At 38.5% G+C, this 21,986-nt stretch overlaps 1 protein-coding gene across 2 annotated transcripts in view; it reads right to left on the bottom strand.

The window, feature by feature from the left end:
- Nucleotides 1-21,986, bottom strand: part of DOCK4 (dedicator of cytokinesis 4) — a 506,020-nt gene that overhangs the window by 279,532 nt on the left and 204,502 nt on the right. For both annotated transcript variants that reach the window (XM_036863604.1, XM_036863605.1), the window contains exons 2-6: nt 17,133-17,216; nt 14,801-14,841; nt 12,750-12,805; nt 8,694-8,790; nt 2,563-2,711 (exon numbers count right to left, since the gene is read on the bottom strand). In XM_036863604.1, the coding sequence (XP_036719499.1) occupies nt 2,563-2,711; nt 8,694-8,790; nt 12,750-12,805; nt 14,801-14,841; nt 17,133-17,216 (427 nt within the window). The remainder of the gene's footprint in view (nt 1-2,562; nt 2,712-8,693; nt 8,791-12,749; nt 12,806-14,800; nt 14,842-17,132; nt 17,217-21,986) is intronic.

Genomic DNA, 21,986 nt, shown 5'->3' with positions numbered 1-21,986 from the left:
GAAAGATTATCTAGCAAAGGAAAGAGGATGTAGGCATACCTTGTTTTTACTGCACTTTGCAGATATTACGTTTTTTACAAGTTGAAGGTTTGTGGCAACCCTGTGTCAAGCACGCCTGTTGGCGCCATTTTTCCAATACCATTTGTTCACTTCATGTCTCTGTGTCACATTTTGGTAACTCTCAAAATATTTTAAACTTTTTCATTATTATATTTGTTATGGGGATCTCTGATCAATGATCTTTGCTGTCACTATCTTAATTGTTTTGACATTTTTTAGCAATAGAGTATTTAAAAATTAAGATATGTACATTTTTAATACATATTGCCATTGCACATTAATAGACTACAGTACAGTGTAAACATGACTTTTACATGCACTGGGGAATCAAAAAATTTTGTGACTTGCTTTACTGTGATATCCGCTTTATTGCGGTGGTCTGGAACCGAACCTGCAGTATCTCTGCAGTGTGCCTGCATACAACCACATGTGAATCATGGCACTTACCTCCTTCCCCGTGGCACGTTCCATGAGAAGCTGCCCTACCATACTTTCTTCCGGGAGGGGCAGGGGCAGCTGAAGTGGTTTAGTCATCTGACCATCTCCCCTTCCCAAGCCACACCTGACTGGCCCACAGGTAGGCACCTGACCAAAGGACAAATAATCCCTGGACTGGCCAGCAGCTCATGAGTGGCTGGTATAAAATGCTCAGTTTGAACATGAATAACGGATACTGGCTGTCAATGAGATTCCTTCTTTGAGAATTTGAACCTGGAAATTCACATAGCATCAACCATCTGAGAAACATGAAGGACAAGTCATCTACATCACTGCAGGATGACTGAGTTAAGACCAACTCCAGCAGCAGAGGTTCTGGAGTAGGTGTGGGATCCAGAACCTTCCTCAGCTTTGGGGCCCCAGGAGCTGGTGATCTGCAAGTCTTTTCCTCTCATAAGGCTCGGAATATTCAACTTCTGCTGGCTTCCTGGAGTCCTAGCTGTGTGAAGAGACTTTTATATGTTTCTATTTTGTTCTGTTAATTCCTAGGTATATCCTTAGGATAACCCTCCCACTGTGTGAGGCTTCTGAGCTCACAGAAGAGGGTCAGGACAGTGCTCTAAAAGACAAGAAGAAATGAGGCAAAGAGGGAAGGAACAGGATGGAAGGAGAGGAGCTACGTGCTTTGAATCATGTTGCCCTGGACCGGAAAGGGGCCTTGGATCTCTTCTAGCTCAACTTACTCCTTAGACAAGTGAGGAAACTGAAGTCAAGGAGGGCTCTGGAATTTGCCTCCCATCGTAAAAGAGCAGAGTTCCTAGTGCAATGTCTTGCTGCATTCCAAACCTGCTCTTGTTTTTGATTCCCCAGAAGGAATAAATCTCCCCGAGATAAATGAATTAGGGCTGCTCTCCCGACTGTCGGTGAAAGGATGAATGGCACAGCTCACTCAACGAAATACCAGAAGGACTCTGGATGAGACAGAGCTTTAAAATGTGTTAGTGGGTCCATGTCTTCATACCTGTAGTATGTGATGTCTTGGCAGGAATCAAAACTGGCTTCTGATAAAGCGACTTGCTATGGTTAGAGGAAGCACACTCTCGTTTCAGATCAGTTTTTCCAGATTCAGTAAGAGGCAAATTTATCTGTGGTGCACGTTTTACTGCCTTCTCCTTTTTCTGTCAGCTTTTCTTTTATTCTGTTGCCCTAAGATCCTTTGAAGGTCCAAATAGCAAATGGGGATTTGGGGAGAGGAAAGGGAGGGAGGCTCTGACCTTGTAGGATACCGAGGAACCATTTACCTTCCTTAAACTTAAGCCCATACAAGCCTAACATCATAGTCAAAGCTGGTTTATTCTAATTTCTCCCCCATATATTAACATTCATACTTAGCACAATATCAACCTTCATCAGAGCTTTAAGTGATTAGATATACTATTTAAAGTGCTTGGCTGTTATTTTAGGTTAGTCACTTACAGTTTTATTTAAAAGTAAATCTTGGTCAAGAACTGCTTTTTTACTGAGCTCTCCCAAGTAGCTCCTCAAAGAGACTTATATGTATACACAGGCAGAATCAGGGCAATAAGGAGAGCACGCCCCCCTCCCACCCAGGGTACCTGTCCTAAGCCTTTTAACAGAAGCTATTAGCATTAGTGTTTCCCTCCAGATTACACCAACGACCTACTACCACAATAAAGCAGAGGAATATATTTAGAAGGAAATTCACATGTCAAACCTAAAGCCTTGAAACAAGATGAATTTTTAGCAGACGCCATATCTGATTGACCCCAGTGAATATTTTGTATTTCATGAGCACTTGCACACTGTCAGAGCACACAGGGCAGTAGAGAACCGACAACGTCCTGGGACCCATACCAGCCCTAGAGGATGCAGTTCTCGACTCCACCAGTGAGAGTTTGCACTAAGCCCCCCGAAGGGGAAAGATGGAAAAGCCTCCTCTGGTGTCTTCCAGAGATATGACTGCACAGTGGCTCACACGTGTGTCGCAGTCACATCTGTGGTGTTCAGCCACCAGAGCCCGCCCCCTCAGTGGCCAGTACTCACTCGTTGCCCCAGTCCAGGCGGGCGGTGATGTGGCGCTTCACATCCTTCATACGGTCGTGGGTGAGATGCCCCACAAGCACCTGCCGCCGCAGATCCAGGATTTCATTCATGATGTGCCACAGCCGGTGGAAGAGATCGCCTTCATTTCTCTGGGAAATACGCAAATGCGGAAATTCAATGGTCAGTCACTGAGACATGGGGTAACCACAGAGGAAACGGGGGGCAGTCCTGCTTACCCTCTGTGTGCTGGCCACGCTGTGGACAGATTCTCCATGAACAAACTCTCCCCTCAGGTCCTCAAAGGCACTCACTGCTCTACATGTTTTCATCCCATTTCACAATGCTGTTCTCCTGCCCAAGAATCCAACTTCACTTCTCAGACCCCCCAACACAGACGTTGTGTCCCAGGGTCCTCACTAAGCTTCCACACCCAAGCTTGGTCTCTGGCTTTACTTACTCTGCTTCCCTTTCCACCTCAAATCCTCTTTCTTTAGCTCCATCCAATTCTACTACCCTTCAAGGCTCCAACCGACTTCCACCTCCCTCAGGAAATCTTCCCCTTACAACTCTTGCTCACATTCTTTTTTCCCCCTTCTCTGAAGCATGGCTGCATGCAATTAAAGCCAATTCAACAGAAAACACTGTTTTCCAATTATTTCTTGCATGTTGGTCTTAATGCTTTACTGTGTTCCCATCAGAAGCTGGGTACACAGAGGGCTCTCACACTCGTTCATTGATGAATTTTCACTGCTATTATCTGGTCAGTATTTAGACTTTTAAAAAAATGTTTTCTTTCTTACTTGTTAAACATTCATGTAAATTCAGGCTAATCTCCTGTGAAATTCACCAAGCGAGGAGGCTTAGTTGGAAAAAAGACAGGTTAAACTCCTGGCTTCAAATCTTGGTTTTGCCACTCACTAGTTTTATAGGCTTTGAGTATGGCTTTTGTCATCTGTGAAACAGGCACAGTACTAACTTCCTGTAAGGTTATTTTATGGATTAGAGATAACATTTGTGAAGAGACCCCGATAGTACACTGATTAAGAGCATAGACTTGAAAGACAAACTACCTCAATCTGCATTCTAATTCTGCCCTTCACTGACTGAAAAACCTTTGGCAGTGTATTAACCTCTTTGTGCTTCTTTTCTTATCTGTAGAGTGGCTATCATAGTACCTATCTCATAGGCTTGCTATAAGGATTGATGACTTCATATATTAAAACTCTGAGAACAATGCTTGGTCCAGAATAAATATCATGTATCAGCTGCTACTAATGCTGTTATCATTATGGTTTTGATCCAGAATAAACCCTCTTATAAATATTGTCTTTATCAAAATTTAAGTGTATGTCTCTTCCCCAGAGGTATTTAGGGTAAACCTTTTATAAGTATTTCATCTTCCATCAACCCTTCATCTTTCTTAAGCAGAAGCCATGCTTTTACTTTCTACAAAAATTATTAGTAGGCTATATGAATAGTGGTATGAAAGTATTGAGATCATCGTTCATCTAAAGTCCTCTACAGAGATAAGCTGCCAGAAATACCAAGTTCTGTGTGATGGGTAAAGATGGTCAGTCATAATGTTTTTTTTTTTTTTGGTAAAAAGTAGTGATGGATCTTCTGCTTTATCAATGCTTGGTGACTAGAAAAGCATTTTCGTGTACTGTGCAGGTTAGACAATGTGCCAGCTGACCAAGAAGCATTCTCCATGACACCATCCCTGATCCTCTAAGATATCAATAATCTTGCTCTCACCTCCTATAGCACTCTCTTGAGCCTGTTCTTCTATAACCTCTCACTCTTTACTCACATTATACACTCCCATACAAGTCATTACAAAGGTGCTATAATGTTGTAAGTCACTGGTCAGTGTCTGTGTTCTTCACCTGGTGTAAGCTCCCAACCACAATGGCCGAGGCTGCACTACGTAGTCCCAGCAGCTGAAGAATGAAGGAAGGAATACCTTGATTTAGAGCTGTTAGTTTTGGTGGATCTTGAGAGGTGGGTTCTGTTTAGATCATATAAAAGAACAAGCAGGGAAGATCAAGAAAAACTTGAAGAGGATGGACCTAGAGATCATCATACTAAGTGAAGTAAGCCAGACCGAGAAAAACAAACATCATATGATTTCACTTATACATGGAATCTAAAAAAAATGTTGCAAAGGAACTTATTTACAAAACAGAAAGAGACTCACAGACACAGAGAACAAACCTACAATTATCAAAGGGGGCAAGTGGGGGGGATAAATTAGGAGTTTGGGGTTAACAGACACATACTACTATATATAAAACAGATAAACAAGGACCTACTGTATAGCACAGGGAACTATATATTCAGTATCTTGTAATAAACTATAATGGAAAAGAATCTGAAAAAGAATATATATATATATATATATATATATATATATATATGTACACATACATATACATATATATAACTGAATCACTATGCTGTTCACCTGAAACTAACACAACACTGTAAATCAACTATACTTCAATTAAAAAATTAATTTAAAAAATTAAAATAAATAAAAAAAACTTGAGGAACTCTGTGGTCAGAAAGAAAAGTTCACTTGAGTCAAAGAAATTACATAAGGAAAATGTAAGTCAAATCTCATGCAGCCGGGAAGAGAGTCAGCTCTGCTTAAAATGACTGTCACAGTGTGAAAGTCACTTGTCCTGCTCTTGGGGCAGGCGTTCTGCAGTTGTCCAGAAGAATGGGCTTGATTTCCTAATAATGTCACCTCTAGTTCTTAAGTCTAAGAGAACATTGAGCTGAGAAGAAGTCAGATCCTTTATAAAAGGAGAACAAGTTGGTCTGCTTTCCCTTTCAGGAAGGGGTGGCAGGAACAGTGACATACTGCAGCCCTGACCAGCAAACCCTCCCTACTAGTGCATGAAAACAGTACATCTGTTTTGACAGCTAGTCAGAAAATGATGCTTCTTTAAAAACTGGATTTTAAAAATTGGATAGTTATGAAGACTGTTCAAAACGTGAAGAATGCTTTTGATTTAATGTCAAATGAAAAAGGTAGGGTACAATATTAAACACTTAAAATAGAAAAATATCTAAACATTTTTACAATATGTCAGAAAATTTCTGCAATGTTTTTCTGCAAAAAGTGAACTGTAAGTACTTTAGTGTTGTAGAGAATGGGTAAGTTTTGATTTGCCTCAAGATGAAAATAATGTAATTTTTGGAGCAGCAGACCTCAGTTTACAGCCAGGCTTTCCCACTTAGCATGGGACCCTGGATAGATTATCTTTGATGAGCTTCGAGAATAAAAACTACCTGGCAGAGTCCCACAGAAGAGAGATGTGAAATACCCGCCCAAAGGCCTGCACAAAAGTACTTGGTAAAAGATGGCTGCTGTATTTCTCCTAAACGTTTTGTGGTTAGATTACTGATACATTATTAAGTGATATTTTAAAGGACATTAATTAGGCCATTACCAATGTTATTAAAAAGAGCAAATAGCATTTCTCAAGCATCTGCCATGTGCTTTTTTATGCTAAATGTCCTACATATATTAAGTATATCTCATATACTACTTACAATTGACAAGATATTAGTGGCTCATCAAGCACCTTCCAATGGAGAAGCAAGCTAGCCTTAAAACTGTTAGGAAAGACCACAGACAGTACCCCAATACACTCAAGCATGATGAAGTTGAACCAAAACATTTAGCAAAAATGTTTACATCAGGAAAAGAGAAACAACAAGGTCCAACAGAGCCAAGTCAACCTCCTTCTCAAGGTCAAAAATCTGGTACTTCCAGGTTAAACTTTATATTTTTTCCTAATAGAACTGACTACCATTCCAGTATCCAAGGAAACTCGGAAATAATTCTCTCTCTGTTTCTGTCACTTAGGACAGTAGGAGGTGAGAAGGTTACTCCTAGAGCTTACAACACATAGGTTTTCAAGCCAATCAAGTATGTCCCCAAAATAGATGCTTGCAGCCTCAAAAGCAGGTAAAAATAGCTAGATAAGGAAGAATCAAGTGGAAATTCAACTCTGTTCCTCACCAGCAGCTACATAAAAGGAAAAGTGCTGGCGCCTTAGCTCAGCTAATGTTTGACACTTACACTGTCATTATTTTTATAGTGGGTATTTAGGATGCAGTGATTTGAAAATTTCACACAGTTTCATTTTCCATGTTAGTGTCATGTACAATATTAAGTGAAATAATACTTGGGTTTTATATTCTTTCCAACACAAATTTTTTTAAATCTGAAAAGGAGATCTGCATTTCCTTTGTAGTCTCCCAGCACAGAGCCCTTGAGTTCAGTTATCTTGACAGTGCATTTACCTCACTCCAGCAAAGCCTAGACACTGTGTTTCATCTAAGATCATCTTGTGGATTTTAGTAGTGAGCCCTAACGCCACCAGCTCCAGGAGGGCATGGTCAGAGAAATCCAACATCAAAAGGGTTTTTATTAGTGACTTTTAAAGATTTTCTTGCCTCAATGAACTATCCTATTGCATTTTCTTTTTTTTTTAATTAATTTATTTATTTATTTATTTATTTTTGGCTGCACTGGGTCTTCATTGCTGTGCACAGGTTTTCTCTAGTTGTGGCGAGCGGGGGCTGCTCTGTGTTGTGGTGCGTGGCCTTCTCATTGCGGTGGCTTCTCTTGTTGCAGAGCACAGACTCTAGGCGTGTGGGCCTCAGTAGTTGTGGCTCACTGGCTCAGTACTTGTGGCTCACGGGCTCTAGAGCGCAGGCTCAGTAGTTGTGGCACACAGGCTTAGTTGCTCCTCGGCACGTGGGATCTTCCCAGACCAGGGCTTGAACCCATGTTCCCCTGCATTGGCAGGTGGATTCTTAACCACTGCGCCACCAGGGAAGTCCCCCTATTGCATTTTCTATGTAGCAGAAAATAAAAACGATCATTCTGTGCCCATGTCCCTCACTAATTTGGATTTTCTCTTTGACAGGCTATTTCAAATCATTTTGTCAGGATAAGTACACCTTTGTATTTTGAGCACATCCCTTCAAATGATTAAGCTGTTCTATAAATTCCTTTGAAAATCAGAGAAGAAATAAATTCATCTTCCCCAAAATGTCACCCCCAATCCCCCATATACAGTGGTTCAGAGTGAGGGGAGGGTGCTAGATTTACATCTGAATCCCAGCTCAGCCATTTTCCAACTACTTGGCCTCCAGCAAGTTCTTCACTCTCGGCCTCATTTTCCTCATTTGTAAACTCAGGATGATCATAGTCTTTTATTTCCTTGAGTGGTAGTAAGGATTAAATGAGATACTACATATAGAGTACTTCCCACAGGGTTTGCACCACAGAAGACTCTCAGTAAGTATAACATGTAAATAGGTATATATATATACCCAAAACACTGACCCCTTTTTTCCCCAAGAAACATTCCTTTCTCTTGTACATTTAGAATATTCTCATTGATTCTGGCTAAGCAGCCTATCATTTTTATTATACTTGAATAATTCATAGAGAATTAGAACATAAAAAATACCACCGGGCTTCCCTGGTGGCGCAGTGGTTGAGAATCTGCCTGCCAATGCAGGGGACACGGGTTCGAGCCCTGGTCTGGGAAGATCCCACATGCCATGGAGCAACTAAGCCCGTGAGCCACAACTACTGAGCCTGCGCGTCTGGAGCTTGTGCTCCGCAACGGGAGAGGCCGCGACAGTAAGAGGCCCACGCACCGCGATGAAGAGTGGCCCCCGCTCGCCGCAACTGGAGAAAGCCCTCGCACAGAAACGAAGACCCAAGACAGCCAAAAATAAAAAAAATAAAAAAAAAAAAACCACCAATATGAAAATTGCATTGAAAATAAGTTTAGTTCCCCCTGAAAATTAAATGTATTCAGAAAGCCTAACCCTGGTTCCATGTAAACCATCCTATTTGATTAGATGCCAGGAAAGTGATCTTTTACCTTCGTGCGGCTTGAAAAAGAACTTGCAAAATCCATGCTAGATGGACACAGGGATTAAAACAACACTGAGTCTTATTAAGCTCTCTATCCCCAATTCCTGGAGGAGTACTAGTGACCTACAGCATGTGCTCAAATGCTAGTTGACACTCCTGTTCAGATATTTCTTCAAACAATTCTGTATCGGAAACATGATGCCATTAAAAAGTTACGTACCACGTAGAGTTGTTTCCACATGGTTCCCCAGTCTCTTAATGTTGATGTCATTTCTGTGATAACAGAGTCTTCAGTGGGAATAACCATTTCAAATTGTCTGTGAAATTGAACAACAACAACAAAGTGTATATGCAAATGACATAGACAGTAATCTTCTTTTAAACACTCTAAAAGACCAAACAGGAAAGGAAGCTGCAGAGTTATTTTTGGTTCTGCAGGCAGTAACCGGGATCCGATTATGAACTTGTGTGAGGAATGTAAAGTGGGTTACGGCAGTACCATAACACAGCGACCAGCCACTTTATCCAGATCAAGTCTGAGCAGTGTGGTGGAAAGCAACAAAAGCAGAAAAGTTCTGCTCCAGCCACAGTTTGACCTCTAAAGAGCAACTCGTTTAACTTCTCCAAGTCCCAAAGTCCTTGTGTGTAACATGAGGTCACCAGGCTTACATAAACTGTGAGATGGCTTTTGCCTTCCAAGCTCTATGACCATAGGACTCAAAGGGAGGGACAGGCTCGTTCAACGATCAGGCTTTGATGGCTGCAATCGTCTAAACTAACTCACCGTTATAAACAACTAGACACTGAGATACTGACTGAACACTCACTTGTTCTCATTAACACTTCATTTTCATGACTTGCCAACAAGACCATGAAAAATGATTACTACTATCAGTAATGTTGTCATGCATCACAGAACTTATTAAGGGTTTGACATCACAGATATTTGAATATCCATTGCAGAATGCTCCGCTCCATGATTAGTGTAATATATTTCTCCTATTTCTTTTCTAAACATCAGAATCTATACTTGGAAAATATTCATACCAACATCTAGCAGGGTATGTATGGTGGTCCTAATATTAAGGAGATATAGAAGGAGATGGAGGGAAAAAACAGAAGATTGACTTGGTCTTCTGTATTCTATCTTTGACATACAATAAACTTTTCTTCTCGTCTCTAGTTTCTTTTTTCACATTCTTCCAGTTTTTGTGCAGCTTAAAATGGCTAAGTGCCTATTAATACTACAGCTTCTCAAAAGAATGCTAACCGACGGTACTGATGGGGATTATCTTCTTCATCTGAGTATTTTTTTCCAAGGACAATATCTAATATGTAGACACCGAACCAGGTGACATGGATGATCAAGGGAAAATTACTTCTTAGCATGAGGCTAATAACTGCTCTGCATTCCTTTTTGATGTTATGTCCAAAGTGCATATAATTTTTTTTGTAAAGTTTTCTTGACAGCAAGTATGGGAATTAAAATCTTGCCTTGATTTCTTCACCAACAGAGCCTCTTCTCCTCATTTCATACTGCTGCTAAAGTACTGACCCTGTGAATGTTTTACTCCTTTCTAGAGCTTAAACACTGCTGAAAATGTAAAGCTGGGTTGTAAAACTAGAAATAAAAGTAAACAGTAATATATGAACTGTGACATATATAGAACCTTTTATCAAGTCTACATAATATGACATTTTCAAATGGTAGTGCATTTATTTTGCTTTTGAAGCAGCTGTTGCAATTTAAAGGATGAATATCTGGAGACAGAGACTATAAAATGATAGACTGCAAGGTCAGGAGGGAACAGTGAATTTCCAGGAAAACTCAACAACCTACTTAACATCTAAAAACTGAAATGACCTCAGCAGGAATTAAACAATAGAGAAGTGACCTCACAAACTATAATTTAAGGACCCCTGTCAGTCCTGCATTGCTCTGCAGACCCAGGAAAGAACATAAAGGCAATTCAGTCTGTGGGAAGTTGATTTGGGGTTTGTTCAACCAAAATGTAAATTTTTAAGAAGCACAGAATTGCCATTTTAGGTGAGGCAGCTGTTTCCTTTTAATTATACCAAAATCAACATTCAAACATTTCAGTTGCCCCTGAAATTATATTTTGTTCAGTTATTCTGAGATGAACTTTGCAGCTATTTCATCCTGGTGGGCAATCAGGGTGCTAATCCCCTGAAAATAAGGCAGGTAACATCGAAATCCCAAAGAGGTTCCTCTCTGGGAAAGCAATCACCTGGCAATACGTGTTCTTGAATGTTTTCAGGCTAAAGTTTTTCTTCCAGTTAATAGTCCTAGAACCTAAAGTCTCAATGAATTCTAACATTTTTTTTTTTTTAAGAAAATAAATTTTGGTTCTACCCTGAAGTTCTCTTGCTGTATAATGCTTATCATGCCCTGTGTCAGGTGGAGAACCCACAGCCAAGTCTTAAACTTACACGACCAAATTCTGAGACACCTTTACCCATACTTAAACTTCCTCGGACTCAAGGGAGCCAGATACTCACCACTTACTGGCTGGGACAAAAATAAAAATAAAAAAATAAAAGAAGGTACTTGTTTCAATTAAAATTATGTCCCACCCCAATACAGTTTGAGAGAGAGGACTTTCACTGGGTGAACTGATGCTTGACATTTTTGCTAGCATCTTCTCTTTTCTCTTCCTCGGTCAGAGTGTAAGATGGGGGCTGGGGGGCCCTCTGCTCTGGAGAGTTGAGGGGATCAGGGTGGGGCTTGGGGCAAAGGCAGCAAAGAACTCTGGCTGCAGGGGATCTGTTCAGGTGGACTCTTGAAGGGACAGGGTAGAAACCCTGGGTTTCAACATTGCCTAGACCAGATCACTAGGGCAGAAAGGTCAGAACAAAGAGTAAGCATGTGTTTTCTGGAGCGTCCCTTGGTTTACTTGAAGGGAGCTGGATAGAGCCTGGTGGGAGAATTCCAAAAGGATTGATAACTCTGCTTGACTCACTTCTGGCGGATTTTAACTGCACAACATTTCTGACGGACACACATTTATTAGAAGAGTAATAGTGGTGGTAATTATTAGTATCAGAATTATGTTTTTAATCTACTGTTTTAAATAATTACTACTACTACTATCAAAATAATAATAATAATACTGCTTAAAGTAACTGACATATATAAGACATATAACATAAGGATCTCCTAGACGCTTTAAGTTTTATCCACATACTCAAAGTAGTTATACCATATACTCTCAGCCACCTGAAGAAATTATTTCACTGAGCTAAGATTTAATATTCTACCTTTATAGAGAGTGGATATAAGAATCACCCATTTGAATAGCCTCCATGGAACTTTTCTGGTAAAAATAAAGTTTGAAGATATAATTTAATATGCTTTAAAATGTGCTTTAATAATTTAATAAATTCCTATTTTTTGCTATTTGATGAAAAATGCAATTTTTATGGTACAACCTGTATTGTTTCTTCTGTCATAAAATGAAAATTATTCAGTGATCCAATGTATATTCCTTGTGACACTGGCAGCAAATATTTGGATTCACTTAAAATGAATAATCTGCTTATGTTAACCACTTAAATAAGCAAGTGCTACTCTTTCATTCTGTGATATTTTATTTGAATAATCTTTTATCATAACAGCTGCTTTAAGTCCTTTTGGACACAGACTGGGAAAAACTTTTTAAATATATGAGAAATCCTAAGTGATCAATGAGCTCAATCAAACAATAGCATAGAAATGATGTTCTCTGAAGCAGAATAGCGGCTTTGTGAAATGGTCACACAAGGATACGGTATTAACCCCAAATAGGAAAATAATGGCAGACTTGGCTACTTATAATTCAGTAGTGAATCTAGGAAATTCCTGGGGCTGAGACATGACTCAGCATTTGATGGGTGTGACTGCCATGCTTCCCTACACAGCAGGAAACCAAGAAAAACCAACTCCTTTTGCTTAAAGCAGAAACTAACACACCATTGTAAAGCAATTACACTCCAATAAAGATGTTAAAAAAAAAAAAAAAGATTAGGCCGATTCCATGATTTCTGGACAATGAGAGACCTCCAGTGCCCTAGATCTTACTGTTGTCCGACACACAGACGTGGTTCTTTAATTTTCTCCCCCAACTGCCTTAGTGTAATCTGTCTTTATCAAACAACACAGACAATGGCATGATTTTCTATAGTTCATTTTTCAAGACACTTACTAAGTCTTCAAATTCCAAAATAAGTAATGCTTCCATGAAAAATCCTTCAACTATTAATAAAATTCATTTCTTACCCTTTGTTCTTTACACAGGCATTTTTCAAGTGAACGTAGCTGGAAGGAAATATACCCTGGAAGAGAAAACATGCAGGTTATGGTTCTAGCTGTCTATTACACCAGAGTTAGTTCTGTAAGTCATATGTATAAAATATAGCCACACAACTGTAACAATACTAGGAAGAAGGAATCTCTAACACATTCTTTAGGCTAAATCTATTGTAGCTTAGACCCATTCATTTTATTTTCTACTACTTACCAGTTTACAAATTTAGAGATACTTTAAAATAAATATAATCAAAATATTAAATCCCACTCAAAAGTATATTCTTTATAAAACAGAAAATTTTTATATTTTCAAGAATTCTATATAGAAAGCATGCTGAATAAGAATTTTTTTTTAATGCCGCAGTATTGAAAGAAGGGGGTTTTGTTTGTTTGTTTTGGTTGTAGTTCTTTTTCTTCTCTCCAAAATACTCATGTGTCTATTTAAAAATATATACTAAAAAATACCACTATGAATCTGGAAACAATCTGTGTATTACATGTTAGGGAAGATCTTTGATGAAAACATAGCAGCAATTAATCACCAGGCTGCCATTTTGATGGAATAAAAATTAAACAAAAGAAGCCACGCTAGCTTAAAGCTTTTTGTTGTAGGGAAAAGCTAGGGCAAGGAACTTATTCCTTCGTTCTAAATGAGAAATTGAAAACAACAACATTAAAGAGAAGAGCATCATTTTATTATCCATTAAACAACAATATTCTCTGAATGATTTTTTAGGTACAATTAAATGACAAATTCAATTAAATATTTAGGAAAACAAATGTCATTTGAATACATTATCACCATTGTGGATCCAAGGATAATATAAAATTGAACTAGCAAGTTCTGTAATATACAACAGTAGTAAATAGGTATATAGGTTAAAAAAGATAACTTTTTTTTTCCTTTGGAATTTAAATTTACCTTAATATGGTAGGAATAACAAATAGAGTAATTATAGTAATTAACAAGAAAAAGTCAGAACTTGAGGTTCAAAGAGTAACAGAAGTAACAAATCATAACACATTTTTTCTCAAGCATGTACTAAATGAAAAATTAAATACTGAAGCTACATTTGCATGTGCCTGCAGATGTCCTAAAATAACTTTAAATGAGGGCTAAAGTATCAGGCTCTCCTTTAGAATGATCTAAAATAAATGAAATAAAGTAATAAACACAGTTGGATGATCCAGAAAAAAAGGTATATTTAAGCAGAAAGGCAGACAAAAGAGTTTAGATTACTTATCTTAGACTTTGGTAATGAGAAATTATACAATTTCTTATCTACAATCCTAGTAAAATCAGAATTAAACCGAAAAATGAACATGACATGTAAAAAAATATTAGAGAAATGTGGGTAGCATGGGTAGATTAGAACAAAGTATTAGAAAAATATAGATATTAGCGAGAATTAGTGTCAAAATCAAAAACTACATAAATGAAAGGTAGAAGAAAAATCACATTACTTCCTACTATAATTCCTTAGGATTTATATAAATATATAAAGGATAATGAGTCTTAGTTTTTGTCTGGAATGGTAAGAAAGATGGACTCTTTATATGATTTTCCCACATTTCAGCTCCTCAAATCCAAAGGGACTCTTAACATACCCTACAATAAACCTGTTTCTCCACACCAACTTTTTACAAATGATACCACAGAAAACTTAAAGATTAAATACCTCTATTCAGTGTTTCTTTTGGAATATATATATTTCCCCTGCCTGAATTTTACTTTCGCTGTCTGTGAAACTAACACTTCAAAAAGATTTTTTTTATATGTAGTAAGCCTATTAAGGTCTTCTCAGTATAAATTTCAAGAGCTACATAGGATTATCATTTGAATAGCATGTCTTAACTATAATCCAAGTTCAAAGGAATTTCCAAAATTATGAAAATCTGTATTGCCATTTAGTATTTCAACTAAGAGTCCCAACGGTAATTTCAATTGTATAATGAAATAAAGTAAATTAACTATCTTTCTTAAAAATCCCATAATTATAGTTAAAAGCAATAATTTTTACCTTGATATTTGGGTTTTTTAAGGCAAATCCTCTGTACCAGCCTGTGGAGAAATAATCATGGTCATATTTCAATAAATCATTACAATACTTTGACGAAATGATTAGAAACCAATCTGTCCTTTACTGATGGAATTTTACCCTACATATAAATATTCTAGGTATAAACATAGTGGGGGTTGGGATTAGGCTAGACTAACAGTCAAGTGACTACTAGTTTAAGTCTTCCATTAATAAAATCATTTACAAATTGTATTGGAAACGTACATGAAAAATAGAAGCATGCATAACGGAAGTAAAGGCTTTGGAATCAGAGTATTGCGCTTAAATTCTGGCTTTGTTACTTATTAGCTGTTGAATCTTGGGCAAATTAATTGACCTCTCTGAGCTTAGTTTCACTTCATTTTATAAAACGCTACATCCCAGGGAAATTCAAAAATCTACACAAGATTTAACATAGTTCCAAATTTTCTTTGCCTGACTACAAAGCCCAGACTCTACCATCAAAGAATAGTGCTCAGCCAGCAGTTCTGTAGTGAATTTACACATTTCTTCAGCCTACCATCTTGGATTAGGATCAGTCTGATAGCCTAAGAAGAGTGAAGCCAAGTCTCATCCACTAAGAGAACTAATGGCACTCTTTTCATCCACACATAGTTTTTATTCTGTAGAATGCCTATTACTTAACCTGCAAGGAACTCTGAATCAATTTTACGGCACTATCCTTAACGGGGAACATATCTTTTTATAGTTTAAAACAATTACAGGGTGTGTATATATGTGTGTGTATATATATATATATATATATATATATATATATACACACATATATATATATATATATACACATATACATATATATATATTTATATGGTTAATATATAGTCCCCTATAAATGTATTATTTTCAATTTATTTTTTCTTCAAGAATAGAAACCATTTTGCTTATTGGTAAGAAATTATTTTATCATGTAACAAATGTTCTATGGAATTGAATCTTTTTTTGATTAATTGAACTTTTAGAAGGAAGTATTTGAGATTTGTATTTAACTATTTTTGTTCCTCATAAGTTTTCTCAAAAGAATATATTGTAAAACATCATTTTGAAATCAATCTGGAGAGAACAGAATGAATTGAGAATTGGAATCTCTATAATGTCAGGGTTTACTACATCCCTTAAAGACATCCATCCAAGAAATATAGCCATTCTTAAACAACTATTTTAACAGAAACCAAAACTTTTTGAGAATTGCAGATATGTCACAGAGAGGTCTCTGTCCAACTACATCATACAGAAAGGTTTTCAGGTTATAAAACAGCTCCCATTAGTTGTGAAGCCCATTTTCACCAATTCAAAACAGACTTTATATTTATCTGTAAAGAAAATAGAAACAAAATATATCTGGCAATGACAGAGAAAACCTTTTATTTTTATTAGTTACATTGGACAAAATAAACGTCCATGTATCACCACCATTTAATGACAGGCTCTAACTAAAAGTAATAGTTCTATTTGGGAGAACACAATTTTGCCAATAATGAACCTTGATATGATAGAATCTTACCATATTATAAATTCCTAACAAGGACAACATATTAAGAGGAAAAACAGTTATCTTTGGATATACTGATAGGACTTTACAATGTGGCCATTTTGATAAGAAAAAAGAGTAGTCATTTCATCTGGGATCTTTTTAAGGACTAGAGTTTAAGGATGTTTTGTTGACCAGGAATAGAAGCATTTGAGAACATACATATTAGGCTGATTGAAGGCGATACCTGTTACGTAAATTAATCATACAAGCTCATTTAACATTTCAAATGCAGTAAATAACTTCAGCCCAAATTTGAGGGAGGTGAGGAGGAGATGGCTGCAGTACTAGAGCAGAGTTGGCCCGGGCAGGAGTCCCACCTGGAGGCATCTGGTTACCCAACTTGGGGTAAGGCATTTCTGCTCTGGACCTCTGTTTCTTTCTGTCCTGGGGAACCCACCAGACTCCTGACATTCTAAGAAAGGCCTTCTTGTTTGGCCCCGAGTCATGAACTCTCACAAATTCAATAGTCTCAATTGTTTTCTATGTTGGCATCTAGTGAATATAAGTAAATAATATTAGGGAAAAAAATACAATCAGCTTAAAAATACCAAATAATGCTTTCCCATAAACCAAACATTCAATATGCAAGAAAAAAGTTTTGTTAAAAATGGTTCACTGTGACTACTGGGGAAATTCCAGGGACTGATAGAAGTATGGAAACAATCTGTAAACTTTATGAGCTGTCCAATGTTGCAGGAGATTGTTTATACAACCTCAAACAATCAACAGTAGTCTACTTACCATCACACTTCTCCAGGATCTGAACTGTATCTCCAATTTCCAATGACAGGCCATACGGGACAGTTCCTCGAAAACTGGCAATAACTGTAAGAAATGACATAGAATATATGGAGATGATCATCCTATCAGTTATAGCCAGTTATACTGCTTACTATTAAATGTTATTGACTAAGAAAAATGAATGTGAGTAGGAAATACACATTGATAGCTAGAGCCGGCTGTCATATTCTAATTTGACAGATTCTTGAAGAAAGTCAATCTTTAAGTTTACATACTTCGCCAACTTCTTGGTCGAATAAGTGTTATTAATACAAATTTCAAAGATGTGGAATTTACTAAGAGAGTAGACAAAATATCAACAACGTCACCCAATAGCATACGTGAACAAAGATATTGCCTGAAGAGCCTCGCAAGGAGCTGTGCCCCTCTTGCTCGCTGTTACAATCACTCCCCATCCAGATGCCCACCCCACGGTAGTTACTCAATAAATATGTGTTCAATAATAAGTAAGGAATATATTTCTTACTCATTAATAAGCTTGGTTTACCTTTCTGCTACGCTGTTTGCAGGGTATTTCTCTTCCAGAAAGTCCTCAAGAGAAGGGACTGCACCTATTTGCTCATTAATATGTCCCCAGGGCCTAGCCCAGTATGTGGCATTAAAGCAGTCTTCTGCTTCTATAGTAAGCAATGGTGATGCCTGGTCCTCTCCCCTGGGTCTAAACACACGGCCACCGTGACAGTTCCCACATGCCTCAGCTCTCAGACCATTTGGAATTGGGGGGAGTCACCATTTAGCCTTACCTAATGGTTACAGATTGATTGGTTTCTGAAACATTTCACAGGGCTGAGCAGGACTAGGGTACGAGAGAGAAAGTGCATAGATTAACCATCCCTAGGCAATGTGAGTGGTTAAGGGAGAATAAAAGCACAGTGATTCTCCCCGGGAAAGTAACACTTGAGTCATAAAGGAGACAAGGGTAGAAAATTTAAAAAATGTACCTCAACACGCGAAAAGAGAAAGAGACATCTCCTGTTAAATACTATACACGCTGAAACCACCTTGCAATTCACATCCAAAAAAATGATAGTAAATGCTCTGACTACATGATTTTTAAAAGCCCAAAATTTTGGAAGTGAATTTTATAATTCTCTTTCAGATGGTGAGACTTAGATACAACTCCAATCCCCAAAATAAATGATTGCTATTGCTATGAATGTGTTTTAAAAGCCTGAAGGAATACATGAACCTGTCAAAAAATCAAAACATGCCAATAAGTAATGGGCTTTCAGAGAAGTCTAAAGCTGTTTTACGATCTCGAAACAAAATTAGCGGTAGCAGTCAAAACACAGGACAGAAAACATAACCTAAAGTACATGAGATAGATAAAAATAACTAAATAGTAACCAAGTTAGAACATTTTAGATAAGCACTAGTTTATGATGTCATTTTCTAACTATAACCATAAATACCCTATGACCTCATGTTGATGTCCTAGAAGACATGTCTGCTTGAAAAATAATCAAAGGTCTGTATATCTTGACAGATTACTTCAAATAATAATTCAGAGACCTCTTCTTATAAGGGATCAACAAGTGAATAGACAGCAGATTGAGTACAATTTAAAAGACTCCAAAGCAAGCTTGTACCCAGAATTGCCTGTCTACACTCATGAAGTTACCTTAACCTCTCACAACCCTAGTGTTTCAACCCTGCACTACTGATGCTTCTATGAGAGGTCTAAGTGTACGGGCACCCAACCCAGTTCTGTGTACAGCTCTTACCACTCACAAATGCTATTGTAACTCCCAAGGCTGCCATGAATACGTCCCCTACTGCTGGTCGCTCTCTCCTACCCCTCATCGCCTTCTTGAACATGGCAGTACCATTCACGAATTCCATTTCTTCACCATCCCTTCATGCCTCAGCCCTTCACTTCACTGTGTTCTGAAACTGCTCTGTCCCTCACTGTGACCAAATTCATATTGCCTTTCAGTAGTCTATCTTCTTTTGAATCTTCTACTGCTTCTCTCATACTCTCCAGCCTTCTTCTGTAGACCTTCTTTCCTTAATCCTCTTCTTAAATGTTGGTGTCAAAAAGGCTGGGTGTAGGAAAATAACATCAAACTTGGCATCATGAGATGTGGGTTTGAACCCAGATCTGACCACTTATTAGCTGTGTGACTTTGGTCAATATACCAACCTCTCAGAATCTCCATTACCTCATTAGGAAAATGCGGGTAACAATGAAGAAACTGCAAAAGGTAGTGGAGGATTAAATAAGGCACCTATCAGAAATAATTTACCACACTGTCTGGTATATTCTAGCTATTTAATAAATATCTCAATTGTGAAACTATACTTTTTTTCCTTCGATCCATATACATTCTCCCTATTTGGAGAACGTGCTAAGACTTCCAGAATCACCTGTCTCTATATGACTTGCCAAGTCTCTCTCCAGTCCTGATCTGTGGCCTCAGCAGCTGACACAAACTTCCAACTTGTATATCTCTATTTAGAGGTCTAAGCACCTAAAACGTAGCATGGCTTCAACTGAATTCATTACCTCCCCTCTGCCTCCAGCCAAATCTAATCAATTTTCTCTCTCCCAATCACCCACTCTAAAATGTTAGTCTTCTGTTGTTAGTCCTGCTTTATCTCGCTATTCCTAGGTGGATTTCTCTGCATCGCTCCAAAGGGCCACTGGAAAGCCTTCCCGGAAGGTTCCCTGTCTCCATGGTTGTCCTTCCTCAACACAGTATCTATGAGACCACCAGAGGTCCCTTTGATTCTGTCACACTTGTACATAAATGCTTTTTGGATATGTGGCATCAGGAAAATTTTATTAGGTTCAATTTCTTTTCTTTAAAGGAAAAGGTAATAAGACATATCATGCTGTATCAGACAACAGTTTGATGGGGTTGTTTTCCTTTTATTTCATGCTACCATTTAGCTGATACAATCCTTACATGTCTCCAAGCCAGATCCTCGTCCATTGCCCCCAATTCTGTCGAACGGTAGCACTGTGTCCAACGACTCTACAAGCCAGAAACCCAGGAGTCATTCACATGCCCCTTGACCCACATATCCAGTCCAAGACCCACATCACAATGGCCTTATCTCTTTGATATCTCCCGAAGCCATCTTCTTCTCAACATCTCCACTCCCACCACTGCCCTAGCTTCATTATCACCTCTTGCCTGGCCTTCTCTAGCAGTCTCCTTATAGGGCTGTGCCCATATACTCAGGTTCCTCTCCAATCCATTTCTCACACAGCAGTTAGAGAGCTCTTTTCAAAATTCACATTTGATGATGTCATCATCCTCATAAATATATCAAAGCTCTGAGAATAATAGAAAAAAATCAGTACTACAGCCTGTAAGGCCCTGCCCTTTTCTGGTTTCATCCTGTACTTCTCAACCCTGACTTTCTATACTCTGGTCACAAAGACCTTCCTTGCTATACTCCCTCCCACACAGGACTTTGCCCATGATCGACCCCTTGCAAGGAATATTCTTCCTTTCCCTCCCCACCAAGTTAAGCTGTATTCACCGTACAGATGTCGGTTCAGTGGTCACTTCTCAGAGCAGCTTTCCTCGACACACATCCCCTCACCCCAACTGCATACTCTCATAGCACCATATACCACTCAACCATCCCCTCTTATTTGTGCAAGTTTTTGAATGATGTCTCCTGCAACAGACTGTAAGTTCCATGGGTATAAGGACTAGGTTAGTTCTAGCTCCCAATTGTCTACCTAATTCAGTTCAGAGCCTGGCGCACAAACTGAACTCGGTAAATAATCACTGAGGGGATGAATGAGGGCAGAGCCATTACTGTTACGTGTTCTGGTCTTAGGCAGTCAGGTTCCTTTATTATGGGCAATTCTATTTTAAGAGGGCACTCAAAATTCTAAGAACCAAACTATATTACCTGTGAAAGCTCATTCTTTCATAGGAGCTGTTTAAAACTGGGATGACAGGTTGTCTGGGTCATAACTGTGTATCACACCTCATTTCTTACCTAAGAAGTCTACGTGGGTGAATTCTGACTTCACTCTTCAGCTATATCATATTTGATAACTATTAAAGGCAAGCTATTAAGTTCTTCAGTCTCACTGGGCTTCAGATGGCTCCTCTATAAAACAAAGGAGCTAGACAAGGTGAACTGAAAGGTCCCTGCCAGCCTGCAATTCTGAGAGTCTGGAAGAGTCCTTTCAGCTCAGCACTACAGAGCATGATATATAACTGAAGCACTCTATCCCCAGACCAGTCTTGCTTTGGTTTTAGTCACTGCCTGAGTTCTGAAAGAATGGACATCTGTCCCCACCTGCAACAGCCATCTGAGGGAAAGCCTGTTCTCAGTATCTCCTACAAAATGCTTTACCACTGCTCTCCTGCTACTTTTCCAGGCTCCCATCCCAGCTACCTCTCCACACACTGCCCTCCACACTGTCATACTTAAATTCTCATCAAGCTCTTTCATGCAGGCCTCAGTGCCTTTATACATATTATCCCCTTTGCGGGAGTTGCATTCCCCAGCCCTTCTACACTGGATACTGCAAAGTAGCCTTAGTTTTAGGTCTAGCTCCAAGGTTAGCCCTTTCAATTTCCTGATGCGACCCCCTTCCTTTTCCCCATCCCTGGGCCCAAATGGAATCATTTACTCTTTCATCTGTGCTCCAAGGGCGCTCTGACCACACCTTAAATAGGGCAAGGTATCACATACTATTTAGCACTTTATTTATCTGTGTCTTTCTACTTGAGAACTTGAACTATTTTTAATTCATCTTCCATAAACCAGCATACAAATGTGTCAGTGCGTGAATGGAGAATGAACACACACATGGAATGA

The sequence above is a fragment of the Balaenoptera musculus genome, chromosome 9 (genome assembly GCF_009873245.2).
Source record: "Balaenoptera musculus isolate JJ_BM4_2016_0621 chromosome 9, mBalMus1.pri.v3, whole genome shotgun sequence".
In the NCBI taxonomy this organism is placed as follows: Eukaryota; Metazoa; Chordata; class Mammalia; order Artiodactyla; family Balaenopteridae; genus Balaenoptera; species Balaenoptera musculus.
The sequence above is the reverse complement of the archived record's forward strand: the minus strand, read 5'-3'. Positions and strand labels throughout refer to the sequence as shown.